Source organism: Dromiciops gliroides, chromosome 1 (assembly GCF_019393635.1).
Source record: "Dromiciops gliroides isolate mDroGli1 chromosome 1, mDroGli1.pri, whole genome shotgun sequence".
In the NCBI taxonomy this organism is placed as follows: Eukaryota; Metazoa; Chordata; class Mammalia; order Microbiotheria; family Microbiotheriidae; genus Dromiciops; species Dromiciops gliroides.
In genome coordinates, this window is record NC_057861.1 from 181,466,930 (window position 1) to 181,492,663 (window position 25,734).

Genomic DNA, 25,734 nt, shown 5'->3' on the forward strand with positions numbered 1-25,734 from the left:
TAGCTGCCCCTGTATAGTACTTTAAAGAGAGATTTCCTTACAATAAACCCATGAGGTTGATTATTGCAACAACAGTAATAGGTAACATTTATATAGTACCTTATACTTGACAAAGAATTTTCTTCACAATAGTTCAGCAAAGTACCATGTTTTATCATTATCATCAGTCAATCCTCATCTTCATCCAATTATTATTAATCCATCAATCATCATCATCTTACATTGCTCTTGCCTCTGATTCAAAATTTTTTTCAGTTACTGTTGCTCTGTTTTCCTACATCATATTCCCTCCCCATGATATTTACTCTATTTTCTATCTTTCACCTTATTCCTCCTCAAAAGTGTTTTGCTTCTGACTGCCTCCTTCCCCAATCTGCCCTCCCTTCTTTTGCCCCTCCCTCCTAATCCCCTTTCCCCTCCTACTTTCCTGCAGGGTTAAATACTCTACCCAATTGAGTGTGTATGTTATTCCCTCTTTGAGACATTTCTGATGAGGGTAAGGTTCACTCACTTCCCTGCACCTCCCCCTTACTTCTTTTATGTAAGATACTTTACCCCATTCCATCTCTCTCTTTCCCTTTCTCCCAGTGCATTCCTCTCTCTCCCCTTAATTTTATTTTTTTAAAGATATCATCCCTTCATAGTCAACTCACACCTGTGCCCACTGCTTTGCTTTGAAAAACTCATTCCGAAGGAACCTTTTCATGAAAGATCTTTATAACTGCTTGTTACTGAGAGAAAAGAAAATGTTGGTACTGGTGAACACAAAGGTCATAAAGGGTCAGGGGTCCTAATTTGTTTAAACAGGTAGCAAAGGAGTCTCTCCTCTATTAGGCCAGGATCTCATCTCTTTCTTTCTTTCTTTTTTTTTTTTTATCTCTTTCTTAAGTTTTCTTTCATGAATGATTAATTAAGTTACCTTAAAGGAGAAAGTGTTCAATTTAATAGTTAAATTAAACAAATATTTATGAAGTACCTACCTGCCATATGCAAAGTGAGAGGGAACACCATGGAACAGACAGCGAAATAGCCTTGCAGTCAAGGGACCCAAGTGCAAATCCCAGCTTTGTCCTATACTGGCTGTGTGACCTTGAGTAAGTTCCTTAATTGTGCAATGCCCCAGGTGATTTTCTAAGACTTTGAGTTATAGATGAGTTATCCCAGAGTTTTCCATGTAGATGAAATCATAGATTTACTGTGTATGCATGTGTGTGGTCTGAGAAGGAAGATGGCATTGAATTAAGACCATTTGAGTGGCATGTTGACCCAAATCATCTTTTTTTTTTTTTTTTTGCAGGGCAATGGGGGTTAAGTGACTTGCCCAGGGTCACACAGCTAAGTGTCAAGTGTTTGAAGCCGGATTTGAACTCAGGTACTCCTGAATCCAGGGCCAGTGCTTTATCTACTGCGCCACCTAGCTGCCCCCTCCAAATCATTTTTTACATTATGTAATAAGCATTCTTAGGATATTTTGAAAATAATTTTATTTGCTCTGAAAATAGTCAACTTGAGTGTAGTACATTTCCATCTTGGGAGCTTTTGAAAAGTTGTATCCCTTCAATATGACAATATAATAAAAGAAATAGATATGGATAACATATTACACAATGGAAAAATTAATAGTAGTGCAAATATCCTTAAAATATTCCTGAAAGTGGTCATCTAAAAGAACCACAAATACAAAGCCATAACACAAAATCACTTATCCCTGTAATACCCAACTCCCTAATTATGGTACTTTTCCATTCATTATTTTGAGCCACTTACATTCTTATAATAGCATTTCCTAATTTAAAATAATATAGTTATTGTTAATTAAAAAGCCTCCTATTTTTAAAAAAATTAACACTAGAATATCATGAGACTTTTAGAATTCTAGTTTGTGAGACATTAAAACACGGCAAAACAAAATAAAGACTGCTATGTATTTAAATGAAGAACTGGTACTAGAAACCTGGGGAACCTACACAAAGTATGAAAATTTAAACCCTATGAGTTACAGGTCATTGGAGATTTTAAGCCATAATTATAAGAAATGTGACTTCCTTTGTTACATGTTGTGTTTGAGGTCACTGCCTACTTTTTTTTTTTTCTAGAGCAGTGAGAGTTAAGTGACTTGCCCAGGGTCATACAGCTAGTAAGTGTCAAGTGTCTGAGAACAGAGTTGAACTTTAAATCTAGGGGTAGTGCTTTATCCACTGTGCCAATTAGGTGCCCCCTACCTACTCTTTCTATGCCCAATCTTAGCACTATATACTAAATACTTTTCTATATGCCTTTTTTTTTTTTTTTTGTGGTGGTGCAGTGAGGGTTAAGTAACTTGCCCAGAATCACACAGCTACTAAGTGTCAAGTGTCTGAGGCCGGATTTGAACTCAGTTCCTCCTGTGACAATCGGAGTGATGCCCCCTGCTGGAGAGTTACTATAGGAAAGCTCTGCCATGAGGAGAAGGCATTTGAGGGCAAGCCATGTGTCTTGGAAGGTCAGTTCCTTGGCGTCAGGAAGTGATGTTTGCTTGTGGGTACTGTCTATTAAAACTACCAGCCAATTAGCTTGGAGCTATGTGTATGTGTGTGTTTGGGATGTTTCCGGTATAGAGAGGAGGCTTGTGGGACAAAGAAGGGGCAAGGCTCTCTCTCTTTTGTTGGACCTTGTAGAGAGTAGAGCTATAAATGCTGGCTCCCTGAGATATATAGATGTAAGCATCTAGGCCTCTTTCTCTCTCTTCACCAAATTTTTATGCTCCTTAATAAATGATTAAAAGTATAAACTCTTGCTAAAGCTTCTAATTTATTGGCAACCACTTATTAGATTTTTAGACAGTATAGCTAGATAGCAACTTTACACTCTTGAATCTAGGGCCCGGTGCTTTATCTACTGTGCCACCTAACTACCCCTCCCCTCACATGTGTATTTTTTTTTTAAGTTTTATTGATGCTTTTTATTGTTTATTTATTTTTTTTAGTGAGGCAATTGGGGTTAAGTGACTTGCCCAGAGTCACACACAGCTAGTAAGTGTCAAGTGTCTGAGGCCGGATTTGAACTAAGGTACTCCTGACTCTAGGGCCGGTGCTCTATCCACTGCACCACCTAGCTGCCCCTATTGATGCTTTTTAAAAAAACATAATAAAAATCACACCCCTATCCCTCATTGAACCTTCCCTTGTAACAAAGAAAAACACTTAAACATGTCCTAGGTAATGACTGCCGCTGACAAGGTATACAGTATTATGCCCTAATAGTTCCTCACTTCTCTGATGTCCCATACACGTATACAATATAAAATAAGAACAAGATGTTGACAAAATAAGACGTAGACCTCGTTTTCCAGAGCTAAGGCACAGCTTGGCAGGACAACAATACTTTGTGATCACCCTCTGGGCAAGTCACATAATTCACCAGGTGTTCTCTGATCAAAGACAAACACTGGACAAACTCAGAAAGTCCTGCAATGAATCAAACTTGTTACATGCTTGCTGCTCCCTCATTGTTAGGGCCACAGATCACTAGGCAGCCACTAATATAAGTATTGAGATCTTCCCACTAGAGTTGGGGCCCCAGCACATGTGTCTATAGCTCCTCCTTGCTTGTAAGCCTTTTTCCTCACTCTGAAAATAAAACCCCTCTTTAACTCCTGTCTCACCTGTCTCTAGCCTACTCTGTTCAGCTCTGGCCATTCACAGGTTAGAGGCTGGTTCTGATCCAATTGAAGTGAAAAAAATACACACACACACACACACACACATATAATATACGCACTAACAAATAGAAAACAATGTTAAAAGGCTGAAAAGGGTTAGTATTGTATTGGTGATAACCATGTTACTATTTACAATAAAGGTTAACACTTTTTCAATTACTTAGAGAAAATAATTTAACTTTTAAAAAAAAAATAATTTAACTTTTCTAAAGTATTAATGCTTTATTTAAAATGTATAATAATAAAGGCATCAAATGTGTTCAAATAAAAAACTGCTTCAACTAGATTTTGTGGGGTCATGAATCAAGGATGAAGAAAAGTGGCATAAGTAATCTTTTATTTCCAAATTTTGCTCAAATTAAAATATTTAATTTCAACACTGGAATCATCATAAGCATAATAAAATAGTAGCCCCATTACAAATGTCTTAAAATTACATGCATATTCCAATAGATACTGCAAATGGTATATAATGAGTTAAAATCTTTCAAAGATGTTCATTACATTTTCATGTCATAAAATCATGTTTAGTAGCTGAAGGAGGAAAGATACATATAAGATATCAGATATGTTGCCAAATCTTATGCAGCTTTGTCATTTATTTTTCTGTAAAGAGATATAAAGTCTCAATAAAGTAATCAATTTTCCATTTTTTATGTCTTTCTTCTAAAGCATCAACCTTCTCAAGACACTGGATATTACATGTTGAGCCTGGAACAAGAAAAAAAAAAGACTAAAGCTTAATATGGTTAGGGATGATGCATGCATACATGTATGCATTTATTCATTCATGACACACAGAACAGAAACATCACACATAACAGACATGGTTCTTGCTCTCAGGGAGCCTACTCTAGTAAATGGAAAATTATTTTAAAAAATCTTGTCTGCTTATACTATGATGTTTCAAATATCTTTTTTTTTTTCTGGGCAATGAGAGTTAAGTGACTTGCCCAGAGTCACACAGCTAGTGTCAAGTGTCTGAGGCCAGATTTGAACTCAGGTCCTCCTGAATCCAGGGCTGCTTTATCCACTGCACCACCTAGCTGCCCTCAAATATCTTTTAAAATCATGCTTGCTAGAGTAATCTCAATGAAATTGGGGAATTACCAGGGGCAAAATCTCCTTAATTGTGATTTCTCAAATTTCTTTTACCTTATTATATATATATATATATATATATATATGCATATATGTATACACATATACCCACAAATGAATACATATATGTATATGCATACATACACACAGTATACTAGAAAGTTGATAAAATTCCACAGTCTAAACAAAAAGTTTTTTAAATGAAATTGTTTCATGATTTAATATTACATACATTTCTAGATCATTAGAGACATTATAGACTGATTGGGGAAAGGACTGTACTGTCACTAACTGTGTAACCTTGTGCATATAGCAACTCTCTTGAGACTTAGTTGGCTTATCTATAAAATGCAGGTAATAAAACTTGTAGTGATTTCACAGGGTATTGTGAGAATCATATTAGGGTGTATCTGAATGTAATATACTTCTACTAATGAAATGCTGCAATACTTAACATGATACTGTTATTATTCTGATAGTAAAGTAATCTAACAGAATTAGTTGTTAAACATTTTATAAATAAAACTATAAACATAATTTGGTAACTTACCAAACAAACTTTTAACTTCACTGTCAGGAACATAAAATGGTGGGCCTAAACAAAAGATATATGAGGGAAATACAGTGAAAAGAAATGAAATTCTTTTTATTTGAAAATGTAACAAACTATTTTTTCATTTCATTTATTAAAAACAAAGCTGAACTTTCCAAATAAGTGAGACTACTCAAGGAAATAAAATGAATGCTTGCTTCTCCATATCTATTACTTCCAAAGAATGGAGTTTAATTAGGAATGAATTCATAGTACTTCCTACTATTCCTACTTTGTACAGGTGAGGAAAATGGGCATGGGGAAGCTTCAGCTAGGGCAGGAATATAATCATAAATGTTTTATAGAATTTCTAATATTTCCTAGGGGTACCCCTTGTTTACTTTGTCCTGTACACACCCATAACTCTTTACCTTCATGCATTACATTCCTAGCAAAAACTTTTTGCTCTGTACTTTTTTGGGCTACCTTCTATATTCTTATAAAATCACAGTATAGGGGCAGCTAGGTGGCACAGTGGATAGAGCACCAGTCCTGGAGTCAGGAGGACCTGAGTTCAAATTCGGCCTCAGACACTTAACACTTACTAGCTTTTGTGATCCTGGGCAAGTCACTTAACCCCAATTGCCTCACCAAAAAAAAAAAAATATCACAGTATAGTAACAATTTTTACATGTATAGAATCTGCTTCCATTAAAATAATAGTTATTTATAACATTAAGTCTCATTTTATGATGAATTTCTTAGATGTGATTTTCAAAATGGAAAAGAAACAAAAATGCACCTTGTTTCACAAATAGGTCTAACAAGAGCATAACTAATCATTAACCTGAAATTTTTCACACTTCAAAAAACATGATGCTTTCCCCCAAACACACTATTCTGGAGAACTATATTAGCCATGTGCACAAACTTTAAAATTCAATGAAGTCAAACAAAATAAATTAAACAAGGACAAAAATAAATCTCCTTCCATAAACTCAAAAGAAAAATACTAATTTATTCTTTGGGTAGTGAGGTAAAAGGTGGAAGCCAAAACCATTGTGGTTCACTGACAGATTCAAATCACAAGGTAAATTAAAAGGCTAAATTTTAAGAGCCTGGAAATCAAACAACAGTAAAATGTCAGAACACTCCGTACCTAGCACACTTCTTTAATTGCTCCTAGTCCATACCTTCTCCACCATCATGGTAGGGATCAAACAAAAATATTCACAAACAAAACACATCATGAATGTAGAAATGTGTTGTACATATCATAGGGTAGACTAATTTCTCCCTTCCTCAAGTCCAAAGCTCATTTAAGCTCTCTTTTCTGTAAATATACAGGCTTCTAAATCTCTTCCACATAGATACTTTTCCAGTCTGAGCTGAGACTGAATAAAAAAAATGATAAACTAATGGAAAATAAAAAAATGTCTCTTATTTAATATTACATGTTTATAAAAATTATGCTATTCTTTTTTCAAATTTTTCATATTTCAATTTTACATTTAATTCCAAATTCTCTCCTTCCCTTTGCCCCATCCATTAAGAAGGCCAAGAAAAATAGAACCCATTACAAATATGGATAATAGAGAACCCACAAAAGAACAGGCTGAGATTATTTTCCAGCCAAACACAGCCTAGAAGGTTGACAGGAAGGGGCTGCTGTGCCAGGGCAGGAGTGGAGCCCAATCCTGAGGTCACACTGACACAGATCCAGTCCCAGACAGGGTTCGCCAGAGAAAGAGACCCCCAGAGCCTCTAAATCAGCAGCAGTGCTGGTGGCGTCTGGAACTAAGATCACGGTGTGGTGAGGGGGCTGAGCAATTGGCTGGGGGAGATTACAGGGGTCTCTGTTGGCCCTGAGGCAAAACTTGGGTGTTCCATACCTCCTGGGAACCAGGAAGTAGGCTTGAGTGGTGGTGGCCCAGGTAGAGGAGGGGAGCAGGCTCGTTAGAGCTAACAACCACAGCACACAAAGTTTTGCTGTCTGGTTAATTAGCAAGTTTGCCTGGGGTTATCTACAGACCAGAGAACAGGTCAGGTGAGTGAAGAACTTGCCCCTCCTTAAACACCACCACAGACCCCTTGAAGCTTGGTACAGTACATCCTGGAAGTAGTGCCCCACTTTAAGGAGTTAAAAGTCAAGTAAAAGACTGTCAAGATGAACATACAGAGAAAGATGAGGACCATAGAAAGTTTCTTTAGTGACAAGGAAGTTCAAGGTATACCCTCAGAAGAGGATAGCAACATCAGGGCTCCTACTTCTGAAGCTTGCAAGAAAAATATGAATTGGTCTCAGGCCATAGAAGCACTCAAAAAGGACTTTGAAGAAAAAAATGGAAAGAGAAATGAGAGTGATGAAGGAGGGTCATGAAAAAAAGTCAACAGCTTGAAAAGCCAAATTAGCCAAATAAAAAAGGAGGTATAAAAGCTCTTTGAAGAAAATCATTGCTTAAAAATTAGGATTGAGCAAATAGAAGCTAGTGACTTTATGAGAAACCAAGACACAATAAAGCAAATCCAAATGAATAAAAAAATAGAGGGCAATGTGAAATATCTCCTTGGAAAAACAGCTGACCTGGAAAATAGATCCAGGGGAGATAATTTGAAAATTATTGGACTACCTGAAAACCATGATCAAGGAAACACCTTAGACATCATATTCCAGGAAATTGTCAGGGAAAATTGCCCTGATATTATAGAATCAGAAGGTAAAATAGAAATTGAAAGAATCCACTGATCACCTCCTGAAAAAGATCCCAAAAGGAAAACTCCCAGGAAATCATAGGCAAATTCCAGAGCTCCCAGGTCAAGGAGAAAATATTGCAAGCAGCCAAAAAGAAACAATTCAAGTACTGTGGAGCCACAGTCAGGGTAGCACAAGATCTAGCAGCTTCTACATTAAAGGATCAGAGGGCATGGAATATGATATTCCAGAGGGCAAAAGAATTGGGATTACAACCTAAAATCACCTACCCAGCAAAACTGAATATAATCTTTCAGGGTGAAAAATGGGACTTCAATGAAAAAGAGGACTTTCAGGCATTTGTGATGAAAAGACCTGAACTGAATGGAAAATTTGACTTTCAAATGCAAGACCCTGGAGAGGCATAAAAAGGTAAACAGGAAAAGAAATCATGAGAGATGTTAAAAGGTTGAACTGTTTCTATTTCTACATGGGAAGATGATATGTCTAAATCATAAGAACCTTCTGAGTATTAGGGAAGATGATAGAAATAAATTTAGACAGAGGGCACAGGTGGGAATTGATTATGAAAGCATGATATCTATAAAGCATTTATTTTTTATCTTTTTTTTTCTTTTTCTTTGTGGAGTGGTCAGAGTTGAGTGACGTGCCTAGGGACAAGCAGTGGGTGAGTGTCTTGTGACTGGAGCCGGATTTGGCCTTGGGTCCTTCTGGGTCCAGGATGGGTGCTTTGTCCACTCTGTCACCTAGCTGCCCCATGATGACACCTTTAGAGTAAAATTGAGGGGTGAGAGGACTGCATTGGGGGAGGGGCAAGGGGAGAGGTAGAATGGGGTGAAATCCTACATGAAAGAAACAGGAAAGGGCTTATGGAGTGAGGAGAGAGATGGGGAGGCGCAGGGCAGTGAATGAACTTCACATTTATCATAATTGGCTCAAAGACCTTAATCTCATCAGAGCTTGCTCAAGGAGGGAATAACACACACACTCAATTGTGTGGATTAATCTATCTAACTCTACAGGAAAGTAGGAGGGGAAGGGGATAAGGAGGGAAGAGGGGTGAAAGAAGGGAGGGTAGAGTGGGGAAGGGGGAAGTCAGCAGAAAATCCCTTTTAAAGAGGGATAGGGTCAAAGAAGATAGATAATAGAGTAAATATCATGGGGAAGGGAAAAAATGTACAAACAATATTTATAGCAACTCTTTGTGGTGGCTAAGAATGGGAGATGTAGGGAATGCCCATCAGTTGGGGAATGACTGAAAAAGCTGTGGTGTGTGATTGTGGTGGATTATTATTGTGTTGTGGGAAATGATGAGCAGGATGATTTTGGAAAAACCTGGAAAGACTTATATGAAGTGATGTACAGTGAAGTGAGCAGAACCAAGAGAACATTGTACATAGTAACAGCAACATTGTGTGATGAACAATGGGGATAGACTTGGCTCTTATCAGCAGTGCAATGATCCAAAACAATTTCAAGGAACTCATGATAGAAAATGTTCTCAACATCCAGAAAAAAGAACTGTGGATTATGAATGCAGACTGAACCATACTGTTTCCACTTTTGGGCTTTTTTTCCTTCCTATTTTGAGGTTTTTCCCATGTGCTCTGATTCTTCTTTCACGATATGACTAATGCAGAGATATGTTTGGTGTGATTGTACATATATAAACTATCAGATTGCTTTCTGTCTTGGGGAGGAGGGAGGGAAGGGAGGGTGGGAGAAAAATTTGAAACTAAAAATCCTGTGAAAACAATTGTTGAAAACTATCCTTACATGTGATTGGAAAATAATAAAATACTTTTATTATTATTTTTTTAAAGAATAGTGGTTGGTCACTGTGTTGATCAGAGTTACTAAGTCTTTCAAAGTTGTTTATCTCTACAATATTGCTGTTAGTGTATAAACTGTTGGTTCTGCTTATTTCATTCTGCACCTGTTCATACAGATCCTCCCTGGTATTCCTGAAACCATCCCCTTCCTCATTTCTTATACCATAATTGTATTCCACTGCATTCATGTGTCATAATTTACTTATTCAGTCATTCCCTAATTTGTAAGTATACCCTCCATTTCTAATTCTTTGCCACCACAAAAGGAGTTGCTATAAATATAAGGGACATCTGAGTCCTTTTCCTCTTTCTTTGATTTCTTTGGAGTATAGGCCCAGGAGTGGCATTTATGGGACAAAAGACATGTACAATTTAATAGCTTCTATGTTATTCTTACATGTGAACATCTATTCATTATACCAGCTAGAATTATTTTAACTTGTACCAAGGATTCCAATAAGACAAAGGTAGCAAAAAACATTTTCTTAGTTTCATAACTCATTATTTTAAAGTGTGAGAAAATAATGGGTTTTGGGATACCCAAAGGGGCCCCCTCCCCTAAGAGGGTAATATTGGGATTGATTGGATTGACTTTGCTGATTAACTCATTTAAAGTTGGCTTGATTGAAACCACACCTACCTGAGAGCCTGGCCCTCAGGGGATGTGTTCTCTGAACTCTGACCTCAGCATGTTCTACTCATGGACCACCCTCAAGTCCAGTGAACCAATGGATTTTGGTGATGCTAGTCAATTAATTTTGAGCAGTGTGGAAGGGCTGCCTCTCCTCCAGACCCAGAGGAAGCTTCCACTCTCAGAGAGGCTCTCAGATGTGCTTGTGGTGGCTGGATAGGTTTCTTAACTTTCTGAGCTTGTATTCTCTCTTTACTAATATTTGGAATGCTTCAATAAATGTTTAATGCCCAAAATTGGTGCTAAAGCTTCTAATTTACAAGTAGCAACATATATATTAGAAACCCTGGCTAATTTTCCCTAAACTTGGGACAGAAATAAGGTGACCACATAGAATTTTACACACCACAAAAGTGACAGATTTGTAAGGGAGGAAGGGCATAGAACCTAGAACCAAAAAAGCATGGATCCTAGACCTGTATCTACCACTTTCTTTGTAGGTGTGACTGTAGTCATAACAATTCTTCTCTTTTGAGCTTTAATTTTTCTCATTTCTAAATATGGATAATTATACTTGCACATGGTTTTGTGAGGAACTCATTTATAAACTCTTAAACACTTATTTGATGAGTTTCTTATTAGTAGTAGCTTTAAAAAATACTTACCTGAATATTTAGTTGGATCATATGAAAGAGTAGCCAGCAGATAGTGAAAATCTTTTCCCACCAGAGACAACATTAATCTGGCATAGCTAAAAAAGAAAACAAAAGGTTATGTATATTGCTTTTCTGTGCAAAGTAAAAGCCAAGGTATCTATACATAACAGTTTTATAGAGATAAGAAGACAGGGTATAAATAAAATGTGTCATACAGACTAAGAGCTGGAAGAATTTAGGGAAGGAGGAGATCAAGATTTGGTTAAAGTGGTTTAATCCTCATTTTAACAAAGTAAAACCAGACCTTTCTCAAAATTCAAAAAATAATTTCTTATAAAATGAAGCTCTACTCAAAGCATCTAAAGATTTAAGTTCTTGCCAAAATTTCAATACAAGGCATTGCTATTAAGAAAGGATAAGGAGGGGCAGTTAGATGGCGCAGTGGATAGAGCACCGGCCCTGGAGTCAGGAGGACCTGAGTTCAAATCCGGCCTCAGACACTTAACACTTACTAGCTGTGTGACCCTGGGCAAGTCACTTAACCCCAATTGCCTCACTAAAAAAGAAAAAAAAAAAAGAAAGGATAAGGAGAAATTAGTGAGGTCCTCTAGTGGACAATGAACTTTCATAATGGAATGGGGGCTTGTAGTTCTAATCAGATCTCATAGAACTCAGGAGCCTGAGAGAGGAAGGCTTAATGGCCTTATTTTAGTACTATGAGTCATCGTAGAAAACATGCTAATACTTGCATTCACACACATCCAAACAGAAATATACTCAGAGAATAGATTTGATTAGATTTGATTTTATTCAAACATTTATTAAAGCACCTACATCTATTTTCAAATGAAATTCTATTATTTTTAGTTACCAAAAATCTATTTTCTTTCCTTTCTGCCTCTCACCCCATCACTGGAAAAAAAAAAGAGAAAAAGAAAAACAAAACCCTCATGAAAAATATAGATAGTCAAGCAAAAGGAATTCTCGTGCTGGCCAGGTCCAAAATAAATGGGCTCATTCTCCACCTTGATTTCCCTACCTCTCCATTAGAAGGTGGGTAACATGCTTCATTATTCATCCTCTAGAATGATAACTGGCCAATACTTGGTCAAAGTTCTTATGTACTACTATATTTGAAGTAATAGGCAAGGCACTAGGCAAACACACTTGCCCTCAAGGAGGTTAGGTTCTACTGAGGAATAAAATGGTATGAATAAATATAAGGTAATTTGAGGATCGTGAAGACCATCGGGGTGAGGTGTGCTGCTAAGTTTAGGAAAGGCTTTGCATAGGAACTTTGGAGGAAGATAAAAAATTTTGAGAGGTAACTACAACATCCAGAAGGGTAACACTTGAGGTGAGTTTGGCTGAACAATCTCATCTATCTCTTCCCTTTTCTCTATTCAGTCACTTCCTATCCTAGATCACCCCTGTGATATCCCATCTAGATGACCATAATTGTTTCCTAACTGAGGTGATTTGAGCCTCTTCCCTCCCTGATCCATTTTGCCCATAGCTACCAAAATAACCTTAGTAAAGCAGAAGTCTGACAATTTCACTCCTCTGTTCGAGAATCTTCTGTGCCTCCTGTTGTCTCTAGGATAAAGAGGAAGGACATAAACAATCATATTGTGCCTACTATGTGCCGGGTACTGTGATGAGCACTTTTTATAAATATTATTTCCATATGATCCTCAACTGTGGCACTTGAGACTTTTCACAATTTGGCTCCAGGCACTTTTCCAGATTTATTTCTCTTTGTTTTAGCCAAACAAGCCTACTTGATGTTTATATCATCCTTTCTCCATGCCTTTGAACAGCAGGCTGTTCACAATTCCTGGAATGCAATCCCTCTTCACCTCTACTTTTTAGAATCCTTTAGTTTTCTCAAAAGCATATGTACTATCTCCTTTGGGAGGCATTTACTGATCTCCCTACCTATTAGCATTCTTTTCCTCTGCATATCTTTTGTAATTGTACTGTTTATATACTTTATTCCCTGAAGAATATAAACTCACCAGCAGTATGTGGTGGGTTTTTTTTTTCATTTTTACCTTTTTTTACCCTTTTTTAAACCTTTGTCTACCCATTTTTATCCCTGCCTTCCTGGCACGGTGCTTTACATATAGTAGGTGTTCAACAGATCTTCTGCAGTTGAAATAAACTGTAAGTATGCAATAGTTGTAGATCATGGGAGGCTTTAATGCCAAGTTGAGGAGATATATTTTATCCTAGAGGAAAGCCAGGCTAGACTTGTGCTTTAGGAAAATTATTCTTAGCAGGCATGTGGAACATGAACTGAAGAAGGCAGAGAGTGGTAGCCATCATTGTCCCAAGAACTGGGTAAAACACTAAGATTAGAGAAGACACCATCTGGACCTTCCAACACTATGCTGAGTACATAGTACATACACAAATAACTCCTCAACAAAATAATACAAAAGTGTAGCAATATACAAAAGTGCTTAAGAGATGCAGTCAAAATGTTATGAAAGATCCAAAGGGGAATGATTATTACTGAATTGGAGGTGATAATCAGGTGAGGATTCTGGGTTGTGAAAGCATTTCAATTGGTCTTGAAAAGATGGAAAGAAATTCAATGGAGGGGTTCAGGATATGAAAGAAAACTACATAAATCATCAACATTTCAATATATTACCAACAAAAACCAGTGAAAAGAGAAATTCTATTTAAAATAATTAGAGAAACTAAAAAATACTTGGGACTGTATCTACCAAGATTCACCAAGGGACTATATGAATCTAACTATAAAACACTGTGCAGAAGAAAAGACAGATCCAAATACATGGAGAACTGTGAATTCTTCATGGGTAGGTTAAGTCAATATAATGAAAATGGCAACACTACTTGGAATTTAATTATTTATTTTATATTGTACAAAACTATTGAAGTAATATTTACAGAGCTAGAAAAAAATAATAAAATGTATACAGAAAACCAAAGGTCAGAAATCTCAAGGATAATCATGAAAAAAGTAGAAAGGAAGGAGTCTGTCAATATTATACCTCAAACTATACTTCACAGCAAGAACCATTAAAACAATTTGGTACTGATTTGAAAAGAGGAAAGGAGAGACCCATGAGTGAAACAGATTAGGTATACATAAACAAATAAAAATAGAAGCATACTGCTTGATAAACCCAAAGACCTCAGTTACTAGGATGTGACAAAAACTACTAAAAAACTAAAAAACAATCCAGCAGAAATTAGGTTTAGATTAACAACTCAGATCAAACACCAAGAAAAATTCCAAGTGACCTAGATATAAAAGGTCATATCAAAAATAAATAAAAGGGGAGTGGCTAGGTGGCGCAGTGGATAAAGCACCGGCCCTGGAGTCAGGAGTACCTGAGTTCAAATCCGGCCTCAGAGGCTTGACACTTACTAGCTGTGTGACCCTGGGCAAGTCACTTAACCACCATTGCCCTGCAAAAAAAACAAAAAACAAAAAACAAACAAAAAAATAAATAAAAGGGGAGCAGCTAGGTGGCACAATGGATAAAGCCCCAGCCCTGGATTCAGGAGGACCTGAGTTCAAATGTGGCCTGACACTTGACACTTACTATCTGTGTGAACCTGGACAAGTCACTTAACCCTCACTGCCCCACCAAAAAAAATGTAATTGGGAAATATTTAATGAAATATTTAAAATACAATAGAACATAGAAAACTTATTAAAATAAGAGGATTAAAGAAGTATTACCTTTCAGATATGTGCATGGGGGAGAGTTCATGACTAAACAAACAATAAAGAGGATCACACAAGATAAATAGGTAATTTTGGTTACATAAAATTAAGAAATTTTTGCCCTAACAAATCTAATGTAGTTAAAATAATTAGAGAAACAAATTAATTGGGAAAAAATTCTTTGTAGTTTCTCTAATAAGTTTCATATCATGCAACAAGTTTCTTTGATAAAGGTCTCATTTCTAAGATACATATAGAATTGATTCAAATTTGTAAGACTATGAGACATTCCCCAAATAGGTAGGCGATTTTCTTTTTTTTTTTTAATATTATATCTATAGATATTTGCTGCATTAGACAGCAAAAGTCTTTAAAATGTAGAGTTCATTTAAAATGACAACAAGCCATTACGTGTTAACATAAAAACATTTTTAGGAAAGATAATTGTATTTTTCAAAAATCTGTGAAAAGAGTGGAGTGAAGGGGCAGCTCTTTGATTCATGAGTACCTGAGTTTCAAATCCAGCCTCAGACACTTGACACTTACTAGCTGTGTGACCCTGGGCAAGTCACTTAAGCCTCATTGCCCCACAAAAAAAAAAAAAAGAAAGAAAGAAAGAAAGAAAGAAAGAAAGAAAGAAAGAAAGAAAGAAAAGAGTGGAGTGATACCATCTTATATGTGTTTGAATATTTCTCTCACGTCTTTCCCCTTTTTTTTGGTTTGTTTAGAACTTTATTTTCCCAATTATATGTAAAAACAAATTTTGACATCAATTTTGTAAAACTTTGTGTTCCAACTTCTCTTCCTCCCTCTGTCCCCACACCCCACCCTCAAGAACTCAAGCAATTCAATATAAGTTATACATGAGTAGTCATGCAAAACATTTCCACATTAGCCAGGTTGTGAAAGAAAAACAGACAAAAACAAAACTTCAGATTAAGGAACTATCAAAAAAAATTATACTTCAATCTGCTTTCAGATACCATCAGTTCTTTCTCTGTAGGAGGATTTGTGAGAAAATCATGGGTTTTGGGATGCCCAGAGGCCCCCCCCCCCCACCTTGGAGGGGATAATATTAAGATTGATTGGATTGATTTTACTGATTAACTCACTTGAAGTTGACTTGGTTGAAACCACACCTACCTGAGGGCCTGGCCCTCAGAGGGTGTGTTTTTTGAGTTCTGACCTTGGCACCTTCTGCTCATGGACCACCCTCAAGTCCAGTGAACCAATGGATTTGGGTGATGCTGGCCAATTAGCTTGGAGCAGTGTGTAGGGACTACCTCTCATCTGGACCCGCAGGAAGCTTCTGCTTACAGAGGGATAGGAACTTCCCTTTTTGGCCTGAGACTTGTAGATGGTGGCACCTTTTTCTCTCTCCTCCTCTATCCTAGCTAGGCTTTCCTAACTTTCTGAGCCATGTGCTATCTCTCTTTACTAATATCTAATATACTTTAATAAATGCTTAATGCCCCAAAACTGGTGCTAAAGCTTCTAATTTATAAGTAGCAATATATTAGAAACCCCAGCTAATTTTCCCCAAACTTGGGATAGAAATAAGGAGACCACATATAATTTTACTCGTCACAGACTGCAATTTTCAAGTCCTTCAGAGTTATACTGGATCATTGCATTGCTGAAAATAACCATGTTTTTCCCAGCAGATCATCTTTTTTTTTTTTTTTTATGGGGCAATGGGAGTTAAGTGACTTGCCCAGTCACACACCTAGTAAGCCAGCAGATCATCTTACACTATTACTATTATTTTGTATACAGTGCATTTCACTCTGCTTCAGTTCATGTAGGTCTTTCCAAGGTTTCTGATAGCATCCTGTTCATGATAACTTTTATATAGTACCTTAAACTTGACAAAGAATTTTCTTCACAATAGCCCAGCAAAGTACCATATGTTTTGCCATTATAATCAATCATCATAACTGTTTCCTTCCTTCCTATTCCCTTCCCATGATATTTATTCTATTTTCTATATTCTTTTACCCTATTCCTTCTCAAAAGTATTGCTTCTGACTGCCCCTTTCCTGTTCTGCTCTCCCTTCTTTCACCTTCCCTCCTTATCCCCTTCCCCTCCTACTTTCCTGAAGGGTTAGATAGATTAATCCAGACAATTGGGTGTGTATGTTATTATCTCCTTGAGCCAACTCTGATGAGATTAAGGTTTCTGAGCTAATTCTGATGTATATAATTCTCCTTCACTTCCCCACACCTCCCCCATCTCTTCCCCCACTCCATATGCCCTTTTCCTGCTTCTTTCATGTGAGATTTCACCCCATTCTGCCACTCCCCTATTCCCTCCCCCCGTGTATTCCTCTCCCTTCTCAATTTTACCCCAAAGATGTCATGATGGGGAAGCTAGATGACACAGTAGACAAAACACCCACCCTGGACCCAGGAAGATCCAAATCTGGCCTCAGACACAAGACACTCATCAACCCTGACTGCCCTCCCCCCGCCCCCCAAAAAAGAGAAACAAACAAAAAATGCTTTACAGGTATCATGCTTTCATAATCAATTCCCACCTGTGCCCTCTGTCTAAATTTATTTTTATCATCTGCCCTAATACTCAGAAGGTTCTTATGATTTAGACATATCATCTTCCCATGTAGAAATAGAAACAGTTCAACCTTTTAACATCTCTCATGATTTCTTTTCCTGCTTACCTTTTTAAGCTTCTCTAGGGTCTTGCATTTGAAAAGTCAAATTTTCTATTTGGTTTAGGTCTTTTCATCACAAATATCTGAAAGTCCTCTTTTTCATTGAAGTCCCATTTTTCACCCTGAAAGATTATACTCAGTTTTGCTGGGTAGGTGATTTTTGGTTGTAATCCCACTTCCTTTGCCCTCTGGAATATCATATCCCATGCCCTCTGGTCCTTTAATGTAAAAGTTGCTAGATCCTGTGCTATCCTTACCGTGGCTCCACAATATTTGAATTGCTTCTTTCTGGCTGCTTGACCTGGGAGCTCTAGAATTTGGCTATGATATTCCTGGGAGTTTTCCTTTTGGGACCTTTTTCAGGAGGTGATCAGTGGATTCTTTCAATTTCTATTTTACCTTCTGCTTCTATAATATTAGGGCAATTTTCCCTGACAATTTCCTGGAATATGATGTCTAAGGTCTTTCCTTGATCATGGTTTTCAGGTAGTCTAATAATTTTCAAATTATCTCTCCTGAATCTATTTCCCAGGCCAGCTGTTTTTTTTCCAAGGAGATATTTCACGTTGCCCTCTATTTTTTTAATTCATTTGGATTTGCTTTATTGTGTCTTGGTTTCTCATAAAGTCACTAGCTTCTATTTGTTCAATCTTATTTCTTAGGTAATTATTTTCATCAGAGAGCTTTTGTATCTCCTTTTCCATTTGGCTTTTCAAACTTTTGACTTTTTTCTCATGTCTTTCCTGCATCACCCTCATTTTTCTTTCCATTTTTTCCTCTACCTTTCTAACTTTAATGTCAAAGTCCTTTTTGAGTGCCTCTTGGACCCGAGATCAATTCATATTTTTCTTGTAAGCTTTAGATGTACGGGCCCTGATGTTGCTATCCTCTTCTGAGGGTGTACCATGATCTTCCTTGTCACTAAAAAAAGCTTTCTATGATTTGCAACTTTCTTTGTCTGCTCATCCTGCCCGTCTTTCATTTCACATTTAATTCCTTATTAGTGTGGGGTCCTGCTTCCAGGATTTACTGTCCCAAGCTTCAGGGGTTCACAGGTGTTATGATTTAATGAAGGGCAGGTTCTTCACTCACCTGGCCTGTTCTCTGGTCCATAGATAAGCCCAGGCCAACTTGCCAATCAACCAGGCAGCAAAACTTTTTGTGCTGTGGTTGTTAGCTCTGATGAGCCTGCACCCCTCCCCAACCTGGGCTGCCACCACTCAAAGGTTTCTTCCTGGTTACTTGCTAGGGTAGGACATCCAAATCCCCCCTTAGTTCCTGTATCACCCCCATAGACTCCCCCCTGGCCAATCATTCAACCCTCTCACAAGACTGTGAGCTTAGTTCAAGAAGATGCCAGCACTGCAGCTGTTTCAGAGACTCCAGGGTCAGTTTCTCTTGCACAGTTTACCCGGGACTGAATCTGTGTTGGTGCGATCATGGGGCTGAACTTTACTCCCAGCCCAGCTCCCCATTTTGCCAAACTTCCAAGTTGTCTTTGGCTAGAAAATAATCTCGGCCATATTTTTGTGGGTTCTGTTGCTCCAGGAGTTGTTTTTTGGCTGTGTTTGGAGTTTTTGGAGGAGTAATTGTGTCAGGAAGTCTAAGTGTTTACTGCCTTTCCTTCACCCTCTTGGCTCTACCTGAACAGGCGATTTTCAAAGAAATCCAAGATATAAATAATCTTATAAAATCACCAATAATCACTAATAGAGAAATGAAAATTACAGCAGCTTTAAGATTCCACTTTACACCCATCAGATTGGCAAGAAGGACAAAAGAGAAAATGACAACTGTTGGAGGGGCTGTGGGAAAACAGATAAACTAGTATCCTGTTGGGTGGAGCTGTGTATTGCCCTACCCCTTCTAGAAAGCAATTTGAAACTATATCCCCCAAGTTCCTAAATTGTGTATACCCTTGGATTCAAGTATAATGACACTAGGTCTATAATCCACATAGATCAAAAAGAGAAAGGAGTTAAGTGTACAAAACATGTAGCTGTTCTTTTTATGGTAGCCACAAACTGATGAAGTAAAATGATGAAGTATACTCCTTTCCCAGTTGCTCAATGTAGCTGTAATTCATTCATCCATCCATCCATTCATTCATTCATTCATTCATTCATTCATTCATTCATTCATCCATTCCTTTATTTTTTTGTGGGTCAAGGAGGGTTAAGTGACTTGCCCAAGGTCACACAGGTAGTAAGTGTCAAGTGTCTGAAGCTGGATTTGAACTCAGGTCCTCCTGAATACAGGGCTGGTATATTATCCACTGTGCCACCTAGCTGCCCAATCCAGCTGCAATTTAAAATACTACTGTTATATCTTTATGATGTTCTCCCTTCCATGCAGGTGTAAACTAATTTTCCCCAAAACTTTTAAAATCTGTCATCAATTTTCCCCTAAGAAAGACATTTTGTGTAGTTTACTTAGAGGTTCATTTTCTCATTGTTGTTTGTCTTTCACTCTTGAAGACCACCATGACATCAGGGTGATAGTACGACGCACTGAATTGGATTTAAGTGAAGGAGGGCTGTGCAAGGTCACCAACCTCACTCTCTCCTCCAGAACCATCTGGGTCCAGTGGCAAGATATACATCAGGACGACTGGAGATGGCCCTGGATATTTGAGGCAATCAGGGTTAAGTGACTTGCCCAGGGTTACACAGCTAGTAAGTGTCAAGTGTCTGAGGCAGGATTTGAACTCATGTTCTCCTGACTCCAGGGCCAATGCTATATCCACTGAGCCACCTACCTGCCTATTTTTTTTTTTTTATATAAACAGTGATAAACCTCACATACACTTAATATTGCTACTAATCAACAAGAATTTATTAAGCAGTTACCATTTGCCAGGTATTATTACAGAGTAAGGTGGAAAACAATTAAAATAATTTTAATAATATTATGAAATTATAGGTTTGTACTCAAAGGATACCTTTTAACTTATCAAGTTCAAATATGGCAATAAATCCTACTAAAGCATGAAAAAATCAAACTTTTTTGAGCAACCATACTATAAAATTTCCCTTATTATATGTCAAGTTAAGGCTTAATCAATATGGTAAGAATTATAATGTCAGGGGCAGCTAGGGGTTGCAGTGGATAAAGCACTGGCCCTGGATTCAGGAGGACCTGAGTTAAAATCCAGCCTCAGACACTTGACACTTACTAGCTGTGTGAGTCACTTAACCCTCACTGCCCCACCAAAAAAAAAAAAATTGAGAATTATGTCAACTAAATAACATAATCATTGTTAACTATTATTTTGATAGTTATAAATATATAGATATTAAACAGAAAAATCTTATGTAATAGTACTTTTAATTATTAGATAGTATAACATATTTATGTATTTCCTAATAAGATAGTAATAATAAAAGCAAAACTACCACAAAGATACAGCAAAGAATTTTTGAATTCTAATAAAATTGAAATGATTCTATATTCTTTATAACTTATAAGTATGTTGTTTAAAAAAAAAAGCTTCTGAGAGTATATTTTTAAAAAGCAAGTCAAAGTACTAACCATTCTCGGTCACCTGGATTAATAGCAACTAAGGATCCTCTATCCCAAATCCTGTCAAATTTGCCAACATCAGCCCTACAAGTTAAAAAAAAATAATAATTTTTAATGGAAGGGGAAGTTTGTAAGTTACAGAGAAGTTTATTTATATTAGTGCAGGGCAATTCCACATCAGAAGTTCAACCTCAATCCCCACATCAGAAGCTCTACCTCAATCCCCAAAAGGGTGGATGGAGGTTGGGGGGAGACACAGGAGAGGACACCACAGGAAAACAAGTCCAGAAAGATTAGATTATTTTTTTTTAATTAATGTTTTTCTCTTGGGGCTAATGCTGTAATTTCATCATAGAGTTAGTGGTATCCTAGTTCTTCCCAAACCACCTCTAACCTATATTAAAAGGGTTCTATAAAGCCAGGGAATAGAGGAATGATCAAGGAAATTGTTACCCTCTTCTTCTTCTTTTTTTTTAAAGGAACAACATCATCAAGGTCAGGGTTCTCATGATTTTGGGAAAGTAAGGAAGGAACCCTGCAGAAGGACAGCTCTGCTCCTATTCCCTATTTAACTGCAGTTCAGGATTCTACAGGAAGTTATCAGCAGGGAGATCTCTTCCCCTTCTTCACTAGTAAGTTCTATGTTGGTTAAAGGTCCAGGTATTAGGTGGAAGAGCTTGTACAGCTCAGGGTCATAACAATTTTTTCCCAAAGATGAAGGTTTTAAGTCAACGTCACAGGTACTAGTTAGGTATAATGAAGATATCTGTACCTATAATGAAAAAATAAACCAATGGAAGTAAAAATAAAACAGATCCTCTCTGTGGACTATAGTAAATATCTAGCCCAGATGAAAAGACCTAACAAGTCTTTTTTGCCTGGCATGTGATTGCAGATATATAATTTATTCTTACCTGGGAAGGTCAAAAATACTGCAACAGTATAAAGTGATAGTCCCTGATGAGCTCTGAAACAACAGAAAGAAAAATTCAGAAAGAAAAATACTTCATGGGTAATCAGAAAAAAAAGGGAAGGTGAAAATACAGAAAAGCTGGTGAACAGAGAGAGAATGATAAAATTAAAGGAAGAATAAAAGGATTAAATATTTTTTAAAAATCTCTACAATACAGCTTTATCATAGTCTGCTTTAATAGTTTCTCATTTCAGCATAAAAGATATTTGTCCTAGGTGTATTAAAAGATTAGTTCACAGATGTACATTAATCTAGGTACATCATGATATATCATTCATTTCCGAACTTCCTGCAATTCTAAGGATACTTGCCATCTCTGACATTCTGATTCTGTTAAGAATATACAAAGGTGGGGGCAGTTAGATGGCACAGTGGATAAAGCACTAGCTGGCCTCAGACACTTGACACTTACTAGCTGTGTGACCCTGGGCAAGTCATTTAACCCTCATTGCCCTGTTTAAAAAAAATAAAAAGAATATACAAAGGTAAATTTGTTTGCCAAAAGGCAAACTGAAACCTTGAGGATTTTCTGAAGTCTTTCACTGAAAGATAGTATTATTCTAACTCCCTTTTGGCTGATGTAAGAGAATTTTCCCTAATACCTTCTACTTACCAACTACTGGATATACAAAATAATAATCTTTGATGTTTATATTTTAAGATTTGTGAAGCACTTCACACATATTATCCCATTTGATCTTGATGCAGCGGATAGAGTACTGAGCTTAGAGTCAGGAAGACCTGAATTCCAATCTAGCCTCAGATACTTACTAGCTGCATGACCCTGGGCAAGTCACTTAATCTGTTTATTTCAGTTTCCTCATCTGTAAAATGGGGACAACAATAGCATCTCTCTCACAAGGTTGTTGTGAGGATCAAATGAGATAAGAATGCACTTAGCACAGTGCATGGCACATAGTAAGCTCTATATGAGAGCTCATCATTAGTTATTATTGATCTTTACAATAGACTTGTGGGGTTCAGTTATTTAGGTATCATTACTTCCATCTTACAAACTGAGGAAAGTGAATCTAAGGGATATGAAATAATTTGCCATGGTCACAGAATTAGTATCAGGGATAGGATTTGAACTCAGACCTCTTTAGGCCCTGAGTCTAATGCTCTTTTCATTGTACCATACTTTCTCTTAGTTGCCTGAAGAGAATCTTACTGGAGACTGAGTTTATTCCTCAATACAAGTCCCTTTCTTCCAGGATGGAGTCCAACCTATACAGGTGGTTTTAGTCTTAGGAGGGTTTGGAAGATTGTTCTTAGTCACTACTCCCATCTTTGGGCTATTACTTCTACTCTGTCTGAAACCAACTTTCCAAGGCACAGCTTAAATCCCACCTACTCTGTGAGGCCTTCCTTGACTATCCACTACCCAGTGATCTCTCTCCCTCTCCTCTTAACTATGGATTTTACAAATCTATGCTATGTCCCTGCCACTAGTTACATACTGTCCAGTAAGGCGTTCATGTGTATTGACCTTCCCTCAACTAGATTATAAACTCCTTGAGTGTAGGGACTATGTTTTAATTTTTTTTTTCTATTTCTCCATGATGCCCAACATATTTTAAGTTTTCAATAAAAAATCAATGTCTTTAGAAATAATTTAGTTTAACCATATCATCTTACAGATAAGAAACCTGGGTCCCAGACTTACACTTAGTCAAACAGTCAGTGAGCAGTCAAGTTAGGTCAATAAGCATTTCTTTCTCTTTTTTTGGGGTGAGACAATTGGGGTTAAGTGACTTGCCCAGGGTCACACAGCTAGTAAGTGATAAGTGTCTGAGGCTGAATTTGAACTCAGGTCCTCCTGACTTCAGGGCTGGTATTCTATCCACTGTACCACCTAGCTGCCCCCGTCAATAAGCATTTCTTAATAAGAATTTATTATTACTACGTACAGGCACTAGGCTAAGTGCTGGACCACTGTGCTAAGTAGTCAAGCTAGTACAAGAACTTAGTTCTCTCAACTTTTAGTTCTAAAATTTGTCTACTCCCTCATGCTTTCACAGGATTAAGGGAGAACAAATGTAGAGCTAGAAGGGCCCTTAAAGGCATGGAGTCCAAGTCCCTTATTTTACAAAAGAGGAAACTGAGGCTAAGAGAAATGAAATGACTTGTCCAGGATCACACAGCTAGTTTCTTACAAAGAATTTTAACCCATGACTGTCCTCCTCTGGGCTACCTACCTAAATACCTTTAATTATTTTTGTTTGATTGACAAATTAGGTAGTTAAGGTGGTACAGTTATTGTTGGGTCAACTGGAGGATGATTCCTGTCTATTCTGGGGTCACAGGATCAAAGATTTAGAGCTACCTTAAGTATTATCTAGTTAATACTCTCTCTTTGTTTCACAGCTAAGGAAGCTGACACCCAAATTTTCAGAGACTTGCTCAGGATCACAGAGCCAGTAATTGATAGTACTTTTCCCACTGTCCCACCTTGGGAGGAGAAACTGGGCACTGATGATACATACTGCCTATAAGACAGGGGGATATGTGAAGTAATTTCTACAAGAATGCTACTTGAGGGTACTGTTACCTCGGAAATTCAGGGGAGGAATAAATATTAATGTTCCATGATAACTCTGACTAAAAACTGACTAAAGATATGTCTTGCCTCTGGGTGAGGAGGCAGTGACATAAGCAATCTGAACCAGATGTGTGGCCAAGACTGGACTCCTAAGCTCAATGGCTACCAATGGACTGGGCCTAGAAAAGTTTCTAAGTTTCTTCCTATAGAAACTTATTTTTGATGAGTAATAAATACTGAGATGCCTTAAGATGGATGAGTCCAAAAAGGGTATGATGTGTTTATATAATGGTCAGTAATGGAAGTTTCAAAATTGTGCCTTCTTTCATTCTCACCATTTGTATATAAATTGGCCCTTGGAAAATGCTTAAATTGTATAAACTTACTGGACAGAGAGATTAGTATTTACATGAAAAAAAACAAACAAACAAACCTTAAATACTTTGGCTCCTGAAATTCCTGCAACTGATTCTTCTGAGTAAGACAGATTCTGCTCAGTAAAAAATTCCCGTATAGCCAGTTCACTAATTTCTACTCCAACCACACTATGACCCAGGTCAGCAAACCTGTACATAGAAAACAGCACTGTTAATATTTATTCTCTGTTTTGTTTTGGGTTTTGTCAGATCAGTAATTCTATGGGTAGAGAGAAAATAATATATGAGGTAAATCCCTTCTACAGATGTAGAACAGCACTTGTTCTTCAATGCAATTTCTTCAAAATTTATATTATTAGAACTCTAAATCTGATATGAGATGACAGCAAGCTGAAATCTCCCATCTCTAAGGTCCATATGTTCAGATTCATCAGATTTTGGGGATGACACATGTCAACAATGAACACAATGGTTATTTGCATGCATTTAACAACCCACAAGTGCCAACAAATACTGAAAAGCTCAATTCATGTCTGCTTCAAGATGGAAGGGAATTATGCATATTAAGTCTTAAAACATCCACTGATTTAATATATATGGTAGAGTTGAGTAGTTTAAAGTTTCAAATAATACTCTGTATTAGAAAAAATCTTTTAAAATTATTTACATGACCAGAATCCAACATATGTAAGCAGAAAATGAATATTTGTTGTGGTCATCTCTGTAACAATGATAGCACATATGCAGCAAGCCCTCTCCCTTCAGTGGCAATGA

The 25,734-nt window shown here is 37.2% G+C and overlaps 1 protein-coding gene across 3 annotated transcripts in view; it reads right to left on the reverse strand.

Moving 5' to 3' along the window:
- Positions 1-3,944: 3,944 nt before the first annotated feature.
- The window catches only part of TPMT (thiopurine S-methyltransferase), a 41,353-nt gene continuing 19,563 nt past the window's right edge, over positions 3,945-25,734 (reverse strand). For 2 of the 3 annotated variants that reach the window (XM_043980673.1, XM_043980677.1), the window contains exons 4-9: positions 25,017-25,149; positions 21,983-22,035; positions 21,078-21,152; positions 11,175-11,260; positions 5,352-5,396; positions 3,947-4,411 (exon numbers count right to left, since the gene is read on the reverse strand). In XM_043980673.1, coding sequence (XP_043836608.1) covers positions 4,299-4,411; positions 5,352-5,396; positions 11,175-11,260; positions 21,078-21,152; positions 21,983-22,035; positions 25,017-25,149 — 505 coding nt within the window. In that variant the 3' untranslated portion in view covers positions 3,947-4,298. Of the gene's footprint in view, positions 4,412-5,351; positions 5,397-11,174; positions 11,261-21,077; positions 21,153-21,982; positions 22,036-25,016; positions 25,150-25,734 lie in introns of all 3 variants that reach the window. The other variant, XM_043980681.1, reaches the window with a different exon arrangement.